This window comes from Pelodiscus sinensis, chromosome 18 (genome assembly GCF_049634645.1).
Source record: "Pelodiscus sinensis isolate JC-2024 chromosome 18, ASM4963464v1, whole genome shotgun sequence".
Lineage (NCBI taxonomy): Eukaryota > Metazoa > Chordata > Testudines > Trionychidae > Pelodiscus > Pelodiscus sinensis.
In genome coordinates, this window is record NC_134728.1 from 15124853 (window position 1) to 15141013 (window position 16161).

Genomic DNA, 16161 nt, shown 5'->3' on the forward strand with positions numbered 1-16161 from the left:
CTAACCAACATAAGAATAGCAATGAAGGCGTGAGTGTGTGTGTAAGTAATATGGCAGAAAGTTTAAAAAATGAGAAGAAAGGTGGTTAGTGCTGAAGTATCATACTTCACAAATTTAGTAACTTTAATCTACTTCAGGTAATAAACTTGTGCTAGTTTTCCTTTGCATGTAGTTATGTTGTATGGAAAATCCAAACCCGGGGGAGGAAAAGTGTTAGTAGCAGCCTGGTTATTTGTCCTTTGGCCTTTGTCACAAGGTCAGTTCATGGATTCTTAGGGCATATTCCCTGCATTTTCACAGAACTGGTCTGTAGGGATTAGGGAACAAGCACTGAAGTTCATTTACAGGTAGACAAATGTAGGCTGGTGAATGAAACAACCTGAAGTTCAGAAAAGAGCAATTGAAATGACTAGTTCTTTCCTTAGGGGCGCACACAGAAAGAGGTTCTGAAAACTACTTCGGCTAGGTAGTAACACAGAAGCCCAGGCTATTATCTCACCCCTGATGAAAAAGATTTGTTTTCTATGGAGTGTTTTCCAGCCATGATCCAATGGCATGAGTTGGGACAAAATAGGAGTAGAGGTTATTACAGGACTATAGAAAAGTGTTGCCACAGGATTTGTTCTTGCTGTCAATATACAATATTCTGTTCAACTATTACAGTAAGAATATGAAGTCACAGGTGTCCACACTTAGTTGCATTAGACATCTTGTAAAAGTGAAAACAGAATCTAAGTACTTCTGTTCTACATGCAATAGATTTTCCACTTCATGTTTCTTTGGTGTTTGAGTAAGTTTTTTTGCAACTATATCCACACACACACACACCGTTACAGAATTGCACTGCATGGAAAAACCTGAGATTTCTTAGTGGGAAATAAATGACTAGAAGGAAAAAATATTTTATTGTTTTCTATTACTGCTAACAGCTCTGTAAAGACTTTATTACTATTTTACAAGCGAATTCTGTTTTGAAATTACCTTTAAGCTTACAAGGATTCAGAAATTCAAAATAGTCTTGATTTTAAAATAGCAAAATTCATCTAAACAAAGGCTGCAAATGAGTTTATACATCCAGATTTGTCTAATTCAGAGGTAAGTGTCTCAATCAGACTTAAAGGGGACAAGTGCAGTTTAATTACTTCTTAGCAAATGAAATTAAATTTTAAAATATAAGCAGCATGTGATATGTTGACAATTTTTGAAGTGAGTAGTTGCCAGAAACCATGACTGCATTGCACAAAGTAACAGATGAAGGCTACTTTTTCTAATGGTGGTACAGGAAAAAAACATACTTTACTTTAAAAAGGAAAGAATAAGGTGATATGATCATTTGAATAGTAGAATTGTGACTCTTGCTATATCATTAAATAGCAACAAATGACTGCAACAAGTAATCAGACCATCAGTAGATCCCTGCAGGGATGCCAAATTTGTATCCAAGCTGTATCCACAAATATGAGTAGTGGTTATCTGCAGATGTGGGTACCCAAGGATATAAAGTGAATATCCATGGATATGCAGGGCTCTACCCAGAGAAAATGGATTTTATAAATAATGGGAAAGGGAATAAAACCAAAAATGTTTCCTTTTAAAAAAATGTTCAGCTAGAACATCAATCCCATAAAGGCCTCCATGTTTTAGCAGCTCACAAATCACGGGAGACTAGGGCTGTATTGTTGAGTCATCAATGCAACATGCCCCTTCTAACTTCAATTGTTTTAAAATATTTCATTTATCCATAAAATCCATTCTTCAGTAGTAGCACCAGAAGGCAATTTCAATTTAAAAGTCAAAACACTTCCACAACTAAAATGAAATATAAATTCTGCTTGATAAGTTGATTTTATAGTTACTTATGGATCCATTTCAGGGATATGAGGCTCCCTATTTTGCCTCTGCACAAACTACCTGTATCATGGACCACAGCAAGAGAGAATGAAGCTTCCTAGCCAGGTAGGCACTGGGAGGAGCATTGGCTTCCCACTCCAGTGAGCCAGCCAGAAGAGCTGAGGAGGAGGAAAGGTGATGTAAGATGAATTAGAAGGCTGGTGTAGCTTACATCTCCCATGCAGTGAAGAGGAAGCAGGGGACCATACTGCAACTTTTAGTCACAATATGGCATCAGTTCCCAGGTTAGTGCAGTTACATGCTGCCCATTACTCAGAGCATCTTGCAAGCAGCCAGTCTAGCCCTAAGTCATCAAAATCTCTTGAGGCACACACAATAGCTTGTTTGGAACCCAGTCTTGGGCACTCTATTGCATGGTATATGTACATACTAAACTCCATATTTGATAGGAACATTTTCATATAGTAATAAAATATTTAAGAAGCAATTTTCAACTGATTATTAAAAAGGACAAAAGTTAAAATTGCATTATTGACAGATCCTCAGTTCTTTGCATTTCCCTCAGTTTGGAGGGTGAAGGTAAACTAGTTTATTTATAGTCCATTTCACTTGCTTTATGCCACAGTTTTCTCTTTACCCAATACTACAGAGGAACATCCAGATAAAGATACTGAAATTATTTCTATTTCATTTGGCAATTAAAAAAAACCTGGATATTGGGTCAAACTACTTGTAAGAGCTCATTCAGGTAAATCTCCCTTAAGCTATGTCTACACTGTAGCCTTCTGGAAAAGCTTATGCAAGTGAAGCATGGAGTGGAATTTTGCTGCACTTCATTTGCATTATTAGCCATTTTTGCACAAAAGGCTGTGTGCAAAAAGGAGCTTTGTAGATGGATCCTTTTTGTGCAAGAGGATTTTTTGCGCAAAAAGGGCTGATAATTAATTATGCAAATGAAGCACTGCAATATTCCACTCTGCTTCATTTGCATAAGCTTTTTTGGAAGAAGGCTACAGTGTAGATGTAGCCTTATTGTGACTTCACAGTAATACTTCTGCAGTGCAAGAGCAATGTAGCACATTAAGTGTTTGGAATTTATTGCAAAGATCATAACTAAGCTTTTTTTTCCCCTGTTCATATCAAAATAGTTAATATGCATCCTATAGCAGGTAGCTTAGATCTACACATTTCTTGGCTTGATTAATTATAGACATTGCAGCAGTTTGTAGAAACAAGCCCTATTCACTTGTGGACAAACATCAAAGGGAAGAGCACTTTAAAATGGTATCTGCTATGAGTCATGCAACAGAGTCAAAGATATAGGTCACTTCCATATTAAGTCTGTTAGTTTAATGTAAGAATCAAATGACTAGCTGGTACACTCGGTCTGCAGAATTATAGTGTAAGGACTTCAGGAATGTATATGAGGTTCTGCAGGAGCAGAGAACCCACTACAGTTAGTTTTCAGTAGTTGATGTATATCAAACTCCATGGAAGCCTTGCCACCCACTTCAAAGGGCTTTGGATCATGCCCATAGACTGAAACTGTGGTCCTGCTGAAGTCAATGACAAAACTTCCATTGACTTCAGGGGACTAAGGATTTCTAGAGCTCTGTAAATCTACAGCTATCTGCTTTATATCCTCAGATGTGGATATTCACAAGTCATTTTGTACAAATACTAACTTTCCTTTGTTTGATACAAAATTTGTATCTAAACCCCTGCAAAAATCTGCATCTGTAGCTGTCACTCATTTTTGCAGCTATGGATACAAATTTTATATCAGGACTAAGGATTTCACCCAAGTCTACAGTAGTGTTTCAAATTTTTTTTACAAAGTACCCCCCCTTTAAAAAAAAAGTACCCCCAGTGCCTACAGTTTGACAATTTTTTTTCCCCTACCATTGCAACTCATTTGTTTAAACAACTTAATAGCTGGATGGGTGATGAAATTTTTGGGTGTAAAAAGTACAAAAATAATAAAAGCACTAAAACAAACAAATATTCAGTTCTTTCCAAGTTTCAGGTGTGTTGATGTACCCTTCAGACTTCTCTCAAGTACCCTAAGGCTATGTCTACACTGTCCCTGTCTTTTGCAAATTTGCAAGTGAGGTGAAGAATGGAATAGGTGAAGAATGGAATATTGTCATGCCTCATTTGCATAATTAATTAGGCTCCATTTTTGCACAAGAGGCTTTTGCAAGGTCTTGTGCAAGAGGGGGTTTTTGTGAAAAAAGGAGCCGTATAGACAGCTCCTTTTTGAGCAAAAGCCTCTTGTGCAAAACTGGACCCTAATTAATTATGCAAATGAGGCATGGCACTATCCACACTTTTCCTCATTTGCATATTTTTTGCGCAAAATGGGGGTAGTGTAGACATAGCCTAAGGGTACTCATACCATTGGTTGAGAAACACTGGTCTACAGCACTCTCAAACATTCCAGTAGGGTCAGTTGCTAGCCAACTAGGAGAGGGCGCTTTTAAATGATACTCAGTATCCAGACAACCCCTGGAAGTACTCATCTAAAGAAGTGGGTTGTACCCATGAAAGCTCATGATACCATCTACAGGTTTAGTTAGTTTTTAAGGTACTGCAAGACTATTTGTTGCTTTTCAAGTTTTTTCAGAACAAATTATATTGAAGTAGCAACAGCTAAATACTGGGCACTCAGTTTGTATCAAATGAGGTATCACGTGATGGGACACATTATGCTTCAGAGAATAAATGAGGATTCCATTTTAATTTAGTGTTTGGCATGAACTGGGTTTTACCAAGTAAGTCCCAAAAGGCTGAACTGTAAAGATACTAAGATGTATGTTCTAAACAGTTTCCTTATTTTAAATGGTTATGTTACCACTTACAGGAGTTTTCAGATACCATTTTAATAATGTTCTCAAGGGAAGGGAAGTAAAAAATGCAAGAAGAGATCAGGTTGAACCTTTCTAGTTCGACACCTTGGGACCTGACCAATGCTGAACCAGAGAATTTGCCAAAGCACGGGAGGTCAATATTGTCTAGCAGCATTACCGACCCTTTCACTGCTTATTGGGCTCTTAGACATTTTTTGGCCAATTATAGCTAAATACCAGCACAGAACACAGAGCCAGGACTAGTGGCTATAAACAAACTTTATTGAGACTGGGGGACGCTTGGACACACCCATGATAAGTGAACATCTGGCTAACTGAAAACATGCCAGACCAGAAAGTGCTGGACTAGAAAGACTCAACCTGTATTGACATGAGTCCAAACAGGGTAACTGCTGTTGCACAGCACTTTTAAAAGCTATATGACTTTTTAAAATAGAGGATTTTTCATGGGCTTGAAGCAGGAGGTTTGAAGATACCAATCTTACGTAAATATCGGACAAGGAATGGCACAGAAACTAAAGTAATGCTGATTCGGACCGGAGCAAACACTTTGTGAATAGCATAAGCCAACACAAATGTGCTTGTACCAGCAGCCATTTTGGATTGCACCAATGCTTCACTGAATCCAAGCTTTAAGAGAACTGCAGTCATGTCCACGCCACTGGGGAGGAAAAAAAAAAATTGTAATTTTTTAAAAAGGAATTTCAGAAAGTGGTACCAATTCCCTTAGGTCAGTAAAGAGATCTTTTGTCTCACTTAGGACAATCTGGGTATGCACGCTCTTGTTCCCCAACTAAACACCTACCTTTAATTATAGCAGAACAGTAGTAAAGTTTACGTCATCACTTAAAAAGCAGTTTAACTATGTGCCAGATTCTGATCTAACACAATGGATGAGTTTTTAAAAATGGAGCCACTCTCTCTAACATTAGATGCCAGTTTTTTCTGAAGATTCAAGAGGCCGATGGTATTTGACAGTTCCTTTTTTTATGTAAATCACAATCCTGAAGAACAGATGCATTAAGAAATTAAAATGACAATACACTCAACTGTGATTTACTTAGAGGCACTATCAACTAGAAGTCTAATCAAACTGTAATGTGAGATATTACGTTGATCTCTGTGCCCTCCCATACCTCTCAGCCAATTTTTGTGGTTTTACAATTTTTTTTAAATGTTTGTATTTTCCCTTCCCAATTACTCTGTGAAAGGTCCACACAAAATAGAGAAATTGACTACACACATGGTGCTATAAAATGCACAGTGTAATATTTTCCCCTCTTCACTGCTTTACAATGATATAGTTCAGGATCACCCCAATAGTCAGATATGCCCCTTTACAATTAAAAATATAGAAATGTAGGGTTTTAAGGGATCTCAAACAGGCATTTTCCTAATCTGTTTTTAAAGATCTCCAATGACAAGGACTCCACTGCCTCCCTACTAAGTAAGGCCCCTGCTCTGTATCAAAAAATCTGACAGAGTAAGACAACAACATTCCCATACGTAAATCTGAAAGTTCACTAATGAATGAATAAGAAGGCTGCTTGAATGCAGAATCACTCATGTAAAAACAGACCAAAGGAAAGAAAGAGGGACTTGTCTTTTACTCCTGCCATCAATCAGTCCTGCACACATTGCAAACACACAAGCCACAACTATTTTCAATTGTCTAGAATAAAGGGTGGATAAAATTCCATGAATTTTAAGGAAAAAAAATAGTTTTAAAAATGTAATTCATCAATAAAATACTAAATTTCTCATTTAAAAATAACAGTTACAATTCAATTTTATTGTAAACATGCCACACATACACTTGCAGTCTCATAAAAATGATTTAATGGCTCTAGTCTGTCCAGCCTAACAACCAGCTCTTGCTTTTTGAAAGTTCTGGGCTTTCAATTTCTGTTAGTCTGCTGAGAAACATGTGCAAAGACAGACACAGGCTGCATAGGATTGTTTTTGTTCTGTGCTAATGTGGTGGTGAACCCAGGCCAAGTTAAGACACTGTCTAAAGACAGAAGCAGCATAGAAAGGAACATGGGAGTGGATGTAAAGGAAAAAGGAAGACATTATTCAGCACATACATAGCTTTCTACAGTCTCTACACTTTTGCCACAAAAAAACTTCTTAGCTTCCGGGTGTAAGAGAGACCGTAACTGGGAAGAAATTTGAAGAAATTTGTTCCCTGGGTAAAAAAGGAAAATGTGTCAAGTGTAAGCAGTGCAAGATGACGATGCAGCATCTAGCTGTAAGAATGAAACATCATAAGGAAAACTGCTTATTGGGAGAAAATGATGTGGACGAAGATGTGGCTATGTCCGAAGAACAATGTGGATCAATTATGCAATGCATCATTCTTCAAGACTGTCTTTTAGTACAAGTGTGATTTAACAAGTAAATTCCCAAGCGGTTTGCTATGTTGGATGTTGCTAGAAAAAAGTTTAGCCTACCTAATCTTTATGGCTTGATTAGTTAACTAGGTTTAGAACCTTATCACATACGGAAAGCTACAGTAAGATAAATCTAGAGTTGCCAGTGGTCACAAAGTGTCATTTTCTTATTTTATATTACATGCCCCTTATTTTGGAACATCATGGTCACAGACCATAATGCTGATGCCATAAGTGTTTTCCTATTTTACTTCTGCATAACTCAGCTTTCCCAAAGGAACCCCATCATATAGTTATTTTAAGTAGGGCTTACTCCAAAATTAAAACACTTTAAGCAGAGTCTTGGCTGGCAGTGAGCCAGCTCTCCACAAGCATTGGCTCCCACCTGCTCCCCCGCAGCATCCCCTGGGAGCCAGCTCCCCCACGTGGACAAAGAGCCTGTATGTAACCATGAAGGTTAATCCATGAACCCAGGCTCATCAGTTAACCATGTACACGGTTACACTTTCACATCCCTAGTTCTTACTATTCCTAACGTACTGCTACTGCATCTACAGCTTGACACAGGTAATAAGTATTATGTACAATCTTAAAAAAAAAATTACACAAATTATACCCTCTTAGATGTTGTAAAAAATGCTGTAAGTTAGCATGTTTTAGTGATCAGATTTGCACCATTGTTTGAAAAAAAAAAAAAAAGTGAAGATGTATCAGTGGGAAACTTGATTTACATCAATGTGGGGTTTTTTAATCAATCCACCCTGCTAGAATAGGCTTTACATTCTGGAATGTTTCCCAAACGACAATGCAATTGTCCACTTTTCCTCACTACAATGTTTGTACTTGGCCATATACAATTAGAGCTAGCAGGATTTGATTTACTTCCTTTGCCACTGGTAAATGTCAATTTCACCTGCCACAGAAATCATCAACAACAAAACATCCCATCAACAGCTGGCAAGTGCACCTGCAGGAATCTGACTTCACTGGCTCCACAGCTGTGCAGAGAGCTCTCTGCAGCCCTGGTGACTCATTCCCTGGCAAGGAGTACAGGGGTCATCCCTGGGCAGGAGCCATTCAGTAGCTGGATGGCATCACCCCGTAGTGGGGGACTCCTCCTCCTTACGGCTCTGGCAGAAGATCTCTGCTTTGCCAAGCCAGGATCATAGCCTCTCCTGCACCTTGTGCCCTCATCTCAGACCTCTCAACCACATAAGGAGCCCCTTGCAGCCTTGCTGGCAGGGCTACCCTAGCCCCACTCTCCCTTTGTTTCCCCACAAACATAAACATTAAAATAGTTAAAAACTAAAAGCTTAAAAAACCCCAACATTAAATGTCAAACATACACAAAAAAAGATTGAATTTTGCTGTGCTTTCACCGTAATGGTGCATTAACTGTTTTGTAATGCTGGAGTTACGTTTGTGCAGTGCTGCCCTCATGTGCTCTGTTCCTGTAAACAATTATGTACATTTCTAAAAACAGGACAGGAGCCCACCAAAAGCCACTTCTCTCCCCCCTCCATGGCTGTCTTTTTTTTTTTTTTAAATCCAATCCTGTATTTGTTTTCATCTTTCTGTTCCTTCGGCAGTTTTAGCAAAATTCTTTGAAGGAACAGCCTAAGATATTCTTTTGCTCTCCTTTACTGCATGCAGGTCCTGAGTAGATCTCCAGGGTAGTCAGGGTTGAATTTACACTTACTGTGCCCCTAGGCATAGTACCTTTGCCCTCCCCCCTACAGATGGCCTTCAAGTTTTCGGTAAGGTGAGGGGAGGGGAGGGGAGAGAGAGAGAGAGAGGAAGGAAGGAAAAAAAAAAAACTTTAACCCACTTAATTTTTAGGCACCTCTGGAACCCTGGTGCTCCTCCACATGTGCCTACTGTACTCAATTGGAAATCCAGCCCTGAAGACATTCACTTTATTTTTGGATACAATTCTATTTTTATCTGATTTATATTCAAATTAAAACAGTGTTTCTCAAAGTGGTGCGTGGACCCATTCTGAGAAAGCTGCTACCCGGCCGCTCTTATTTGTTTACCTCCGGGCTCTGCAGCCACAGAGCCTCACAGCTCCCATTGGTTGCAGTTTGCCATTTTCGGCCAAGGGGAGATGCAGGAAGCAACAGCCCGGGTCACGTTGCTTCCCTCAGGTCCCCTTGACTGCAAACGGAGAACCACAGCCAATGGGAGCCTTCTGTGGCTGCAGAGCCAGTACGTAAACAAATCGGAGCAGCCCTCTAGCAGCTCTCTCCGAGTGGGTCCGGGGAACACTTTGAGAAATACTGAATTAAACACACAAAAATCTTCTGCTCCAGCACACAGCATGGCTCTCATATCTACACAGACCACACCAGTGTTTCATTAAAATAGCCTGTCTCCAGAACATGAACATAAACTCCCTTCTGGATGGCTGCACGGGCACATTCCCCATCCTTCATGCCCCCAAGTGGAGAGCAAGGTACATTTTAAATGCAGCTCTACTTTTGTTTGTCTCTATACAGACTGGTCCCAAATCAGCAACCGCTTCATACACGGATTTTCAACTGAATGCCATAAGACTTCTGCATACAGAGCTGACACAATATTGGGCCCTGACTAGCCTCAGAAGTTAAATAGTACTAAAAAATTCCATGCCTGCTTGATATATTATATACAAGATTACCCAAGCCCAGAAAGTCTTCAAGCGAAACCATACCTTGAAACAGCCAAGTAGAATATTCCCAAAGACATTAATGAAATTCCAATGTGGAATGAAACCCCTACAGCACCGTATTCTTTAAAAACTTTTTTCAGCTGCTGGGATTTGTTGGGTTTCTTCTCATCCTCATCACTTGGATCTGTGATCTCCTTTCCAGGGGATCTACTTGTGTCCTGTACAAAAAGAAAATGATGATTTAGAATGAACACTCACATGACACACAGTGTCCAGGTTCCAGTTAATTGATCACGCTTCTTGTTGAGAAACAAAACAAACCACAAGATTCTACTCCGTGCTGTTCTCAGCTTCTTTAGATAGTGGGGCAAACAGAGATGCATAGGATTAGGTGTAATTTACTCTATGAAAGAATGGCCACTTGAGCCATTAACCCACCTTAAGGGGTGCATTGAGCTCTGTGTGGACCCAGCGCTGGGGCAAATTTTTCCATTACAAAAACCACAGACAATATGATCCTGAAACTGACTCAGTTCAAGTAGAGCTCCATCCACACAGTCACTTGTAGGATAGGATTCTTAGTTTTCACTAGAGTAATTCAGCTTTTTACCTCAGGTCTCAGCCACCTGACACAGATCCTTAAAGAGCACTGTATCACCAAGTGATTGATAACCCAGAAAGCACATTTGACAGAAGTCAGCTTAAAATAACCCTGAATAAGGCTCAACATTTATAAGCTCTTATAAATCATGTTCTGTGCATTAGCAACAAAAAAAGAAGGAATGTGGGGATTATTAACATAGCTTGGTAGAAACAAGCAGCACAGTTCTCTTGTAGTAAAAATGCCGCTGCAGCGGTAGCAGCAGCAGCAAATGCAGATACACTAGCACTGGTCTGGCAGCCTGATCTCACAAATAGATTTCTGTCATAACCGTTGGGGAACCCACTTCATTTCTCTTGGCATTTCTATAACAGAATAAGGTTTAAAAATAGAACTGTCATATTAAAAGTATGTTTCAAAGCAGCCAAATACTAACCGGGCACACAAAGCAGTTGGTATGCCTCTGCTTCTAAATCTGACACAGTCATGCCTTAACCCCGGAGGAAATGTTGGCCAAGGCAAAAGGGAAAACCTTGGGACCCAGACAACTGGACAGACAAAAGGATTCCCTTCTCTTTGATTTATATAAGTAGTGATGCTCGTCTGCTACCCACTGAGATTGGAGCCCACTATTTATCTACAGCAGAGACAGTGCCACTTGATGCTTCCCACCAGTCAATGTTTCTCAAATCCTGACCTGAACAGAGGGGAGAGTATTTCAGTTTCCTTTGCCCATTCCGTCTTTTCATTCTCTCAGACTGCCAATAAGTGGGCTCTGCTAAGCTCCACATTCTACTGTATATTCTTTCAATTTACAGTGCTAAAGGGCATCTCATACAGTCTGGAAGGGATTCTTAGTATCTCTAGGTTAATTTTATCAAAGCCAGCTTGGCAAAATGAAAATCACAGGATCTAAGATTTAGTATGTTCCTGTAGTGCAAGTGGCTTCTATTTCTTTCAATTTTGCTCTTACTAATCTAGGGCGCTAGACTATATTGAGGCAGTTTTTGAACCAGTATTGGCAGTGAGGAAGAGATTAAGCCATGTTAGCCACTGTTTATTATCAATATCCAGTATGGTCATGCCCAGTATTCTACTTTTAGTAAAGAAAGCTGAGAGAACAATTTTTTTCTATAACTTCTCTGCTAGAAAGTCTACATACGTGGGGGAATAGTCCTGTTATTATGAGACATTTTCCTGGCTTTTATACTACCCTGATAAAATGGGTTAGTGAAAGGATCTGAGTCCCTGCTCCCGCTTCTTTTACCAACAGGCCTCCCCTTCCGTTCTCCTGTGTGGAAGAGTCCTCATAACCACAACAAAGCTGGCCCCAGGATTTCTGGGGACTCAACCCCATGTTACTCTGCTCTGTGGCATGGAGTCTTCACAAACTGTCTCTGAGATGTAAGGGCAGTTCACAATCTGTTCCTTTTAGGCCCCAGGCCTCCTGAGGCCCTGGCTGTAGCACAAGGATGCTGAAATTCAGATACTTGCTCTGGGTGGTAGAACTATTCTCCCAACTGTCAGACCCTCCCCCGCCCCAGTCTGGCCTGCAAGGCCTCTTGGGTGGTTTAGTCGCCCTGTGCTAGGCCTCTCTCCAAGGATCCCCCCTGCTGCTCAACACCCACAGCTCCAGCATGCTCCAGCTCTATTCTCTGCTGCTCTGCCTCCAGCTCCTGGGCTGCTTCTCTGACCCCTCTGACTCTGTGGCTGCAACCCTGCTCCCAGCATGAATCTGCTCCAGGGCTGTGTGTCTGGCTTTCTCTGGCTGGCATAGCTCTGTTCCCCAGCTGAGCTCAGGCACATGCCTGCTTAGCTCAGCCCCACTCTGTCTGACCCAGAAAATTTCACTTTGCAAAGAGAATGCGACTCTTCTCAGCCTCCTCACTCCCTGATTGACAGGGTGGGTAGGCCAATAAGACTGACCCAGAACATTGGCATCTTCCCATTGTCAATGGGCTGTCAGTCTCAGGATACTGATTTCTCATAGACCCTTCCTTTTGATACTGGGAGCTAACCAACCAACCCATCTCCCCAAGTTTTAGTAAGGGGCTTACGGCCCCCTTTCATCTATTTTTCTTGGTCCCAGGGAGTCCTGTTAGACCAGAAATCAACCCACCAGAACAAAGGCACTCAATCCTGGTCATATCTCTGATTGATGAATTGGGGCCGCACTGAGGGCAGATCCATATTCATGAAATTTTATTTCAGATTATTATTCTGAGACAAGAAAATTGAGTGTTTACTTTTAGAATCCATCCCGCAGAAATGCAATGAATTAAAAAAATCATGAGACACAAGCATCTGTAGTTATATGTTCCTTAGCAATGCCTACAAGAAAAACAAACTGTATTAAGAATAAGAAAGGGTCTTGAAGAAGGGTCTGAAATAAGATTGTTATATCTAATAAAAGAAAAATACATATGGCTAATAACATGCAGATTGTGGGTGGTCTGAGGCAGAAGAGAAAGAAGCTTGTGTCAAGAGCTTAAGTAATGGTCATTGGCTCTCATTCAGTTCTCAAGGCATTGCTATCTGCAGCATTTCTGGTTAAAACAGAAAAATTAGATCCATCATTTCCTATTTTTCAGAGGCACTGCACACTGGAACCCCCATTGATTGGTCCTTACTGATGAAAAGCACCTCTGAAAAACCAAAGAGATGTGTTATTTATGGTTTATAACTAACTAGGCCATAAAAATTAACCTGGAGCTGAACCTTCACATTTAGCAATCCTGGCACAAACAAGTTAAAAAAAAAAAAACCCAACACACGAACACCAAAAGAGAGAGAGAGAAAAATTCCAGACACTCACATACATTTCACACAAATTATGGAATTTTAAAACATTGCACATTTTGTTTGAACACGCTCATGTTGTATTTCTAACCAAGGCCACTCCTATATTTTTTAAAGTTACATGTACTGAACACTGAAAATATAGGTGCAGCTAACTAAGGAGCACTTCCATACTCTGTTTTTGAACTGAAATAAGGAAGAGGCCTTTAGTCCCCAACCTCAGTACAGTTTTAATTGCCCTACCCAGTTTTAAGTATCCTAAGTGACTGGGCCTTTTTCATACATCTTGGGGAAATTATTCTGCAGGCTAACTGACATCACTGTCTGGAACATTCAGCCTAAACTTTCCAATTGAATGTCATCCATTTTCTCTTGTTTCTTAATAGTCACTACTGGGGTACTTGCAATCTTCTATAAAATTCAAAGTATGCAGTCAGCATGTTGCAGGAAATGAGATTCCTTCTCCAGTATTTAATAAGAATATATGTGCGCACACTCCCCCACCCAACTCTCTTCTCTGCTTCAACACCTTTTGTTCCTAAAACCTATCATACAAAAACTTCAGGAGCTTGACAACAAGTAATGTTTTTAGCCAGTGTGTGCAGACTAGGACACAATTCTTCTTAAAAAGGAAGTTGTTTTTAAACTACCTCTTAAAAATGTGTCTAGTCTGCGCAAGTTGGCAGCTATTACAACAATATAACTAGAAAGATTTGAAAAAACAACAAACAACTTCACATGGGATGGAATAAGAATATTTCCCTCCCTGTACCTTGCTGTGAAGCCATCTCCCCAAAGGAGACTCCTTGGCACCTTTATTCCCTCAATAAACTTTGACGATGGTGCAGAAAATTAACCCATTTGGGTCAGAAAGGGTGTATCTACATGGCATCGTTATTTCAAGATAACTAGTGTTATTTCAAAATAACAATGTGAGCGTCTACACCCGTGGTCCCCAACGCGGTGCCCGCGGGCGCCATGGCGCCCGCCGGGGGATTTCTGGGCGCCCGCTGAAACATCTGGGTTGGCCCCGCCCCCGACGCGCGGCACACGCATGGTGCCGGCTCCAGGCGCGGGATGCATAGGCGGCCCCTCCCCTGGGCGCGCGGCACATGCACAGGGCCGGCCCGTGGCGCATGGGCGGCCCCAGCCCTGGCCCCAGGGCACATGAGCGGTGCCGGCCTGGGATGCGTTGCCGGCCCCTGCCCCGGGCGCGCGGCACATGCGCAGTGCCACCCCCGGGCGCGCGGCTCGTGGGTGGCCCCGCCCCCGGGCGCCCGGCAGCCACGCAACGTTGGGGACCACTGGTCTACACAGACATTTTGTTATTTCAAAATAATTTTGAAATAACAGACTGCTTATTCCTAAATCTGTAAACCTCATTCTACGAGGAATAACGCCTATTCTGAAATAGCTATTTCGAAATAAGGTGTGTAGACGTTCCACTATTGCTATTCTGAAATAGAGCCCCGGGAAGCACTGGGGTGGAATAACCTAGAATGGCCCTGGTGAGGGGCTAACTCAAGATAGCACATCTACATTAGGAAAGCCTGCCTTGGACTAATTTTGAGGCTTCCTTGCAGTGTAGACGTGCTATTCGAAATAAACTATTTCTGAATAACTATTCCAGAACAGCTTGTTTTGAAATAAGTGCATAGTGTAGAGCAGCGGTCCCCAACCTTTCGTGGCTGTCGGGCATCCGGAGGCAGGCCGCTCACACGCCACGCTTCTGGGGGTGGGGCCACGCATGTGGCACGCACCCAGGGCAGGGGATGCCCACGCGCCCTGGGACGGCACCACGCATGTGCCGCATGCCCGGTGGCGGGGCCAGCCCAGATATTTTGGGCACCGCGTTGGGGACCACTGGTGTAGAGGGATCCAAACACGGCAGAACCGATGTAGCACACCGATTAGGTCCATCTAGCTAGCCCAGACACAGCTTCTTTTCCTCTCAGTGGGCAGTGTCCTCCCACTCCAGACCCCACGCATGACAAAGCACGAACGGACTGGAGGCGAGGAAGCCTGGGTGGCGTGTTCCTATGGACCCGGACACACGCTACAGAGAAGCGACGCTAAACCCACTCTGCAAGTTACTGCTGACTCAGCCTGAGTCACCCACACCCACCTTCCCGGAGCCGCTGCCGGGGAAGTTGCTGGCAGTTGCTTGCAGACTTATCTGGGGCTGCAGATGGCTGCATGCAGCGTCCTCTTGCACCTGCTGTTTGTAGCCGACACTCTGGCGGGGGGGCAAATAACCCGCCTCAGTAGCGCTGCAGCCAGCCCGGCTGCCGGGATCAGCTGGGACAAGCAGCGCAGCAGCGGGCAGGAGGCGGAGGGGGTTTCGCCGCTCCGCCAGGAGGAGCCAGCTGCTGCCCTGCAGGAGGCTGGGTCGCTGCTGCCTCCTGCGCGGAGCCTTTCCTCCAGCCCGCACCTGGCCGCCTGGGCTCGGCAGGGCCCCCGCCGCTGCTCTCGGGCTGCGGCAGCCGCTGCCCACCTTGCTCCAGGCGATGCGGACCGTGGCTTGGAGCAGCGCTTCAGAGCCCAGCCACCGGCCTGCCCCAGGCGGGCCCAGGTGCACCAGCCAGGGCATTGCTGGAACAGGGGCCCGCGAGCCCGGCGAGGGAAGCAGCCCAGAGCCGCGGCCGGGCCCGCCCCAACCCAAGCACACTCCTCCTTAAAGGGACAGCGCCCCGGCCGAGGGAGCAGGACCGCAGCTCCTGGCAGCCTCCTCCCTCCGGCCCTGGCGCGGAGGAGCGAGAAGACACCTCCCCCCTCAGGGCAGCCAGCCCAGCCTCCGGCTTCTTGGCTCCGCTTAATCCCCAGGGAACGTGTTGCAGATGGGGGCGGGCTCAGCCCAGCTCAGCCTAGACTAGGGTTGCCAGGTGTCCAGTTTTGAACTGGGCCCTCCAATATTTGCACTTTCTATTCAGGAAACAAACTGAGAAAATATAAATGTCCCAGAGTTTCTAAATCAGATGTCATGTAGTTTGTGATGTA

At 42.9% G+C, this 16161-nt stretch overlaps 1 protein-coding gene across 2 annotated transcripts in view; it reads right to left on the minus strand.

The window, feature by feature from the left end:
* Positions 1-15917, minus strand: part of FAM210B (family with sequence similarity 210 member B) — a 25634-nt gene extending 9717 nt beyond the window's left edge. Inside the window, exons 1-3 of one of the 2 annotated variants that reach the window (XM_014576693.2) lie at positions 15290-15909; positions 9807-9982; positions 883-5382 (exon numbers count right to left, since the gene is read on the minus strand). In XM_014576693.2, coding sequence (XP_014432179.2) covers positions 5166-5382; positions 9807-9982; positions 15290-15754 — 858 coding nt within the window. In that variant the 5' untranslated portion in view covers positions 15755-15909 and the 3' untranslated portion in view covers positions 883-5165. Of the gene's footprint in view, positions 1-882; positions 5383-9806; positions 9983-15289 lie in introns of those variants that run through there. The other variant, XM_075901163.1, reaches the window with a different exon arrangement.
* Between the last annotated feature and the right edge of the window lie 244 nt (positions 15918-16161).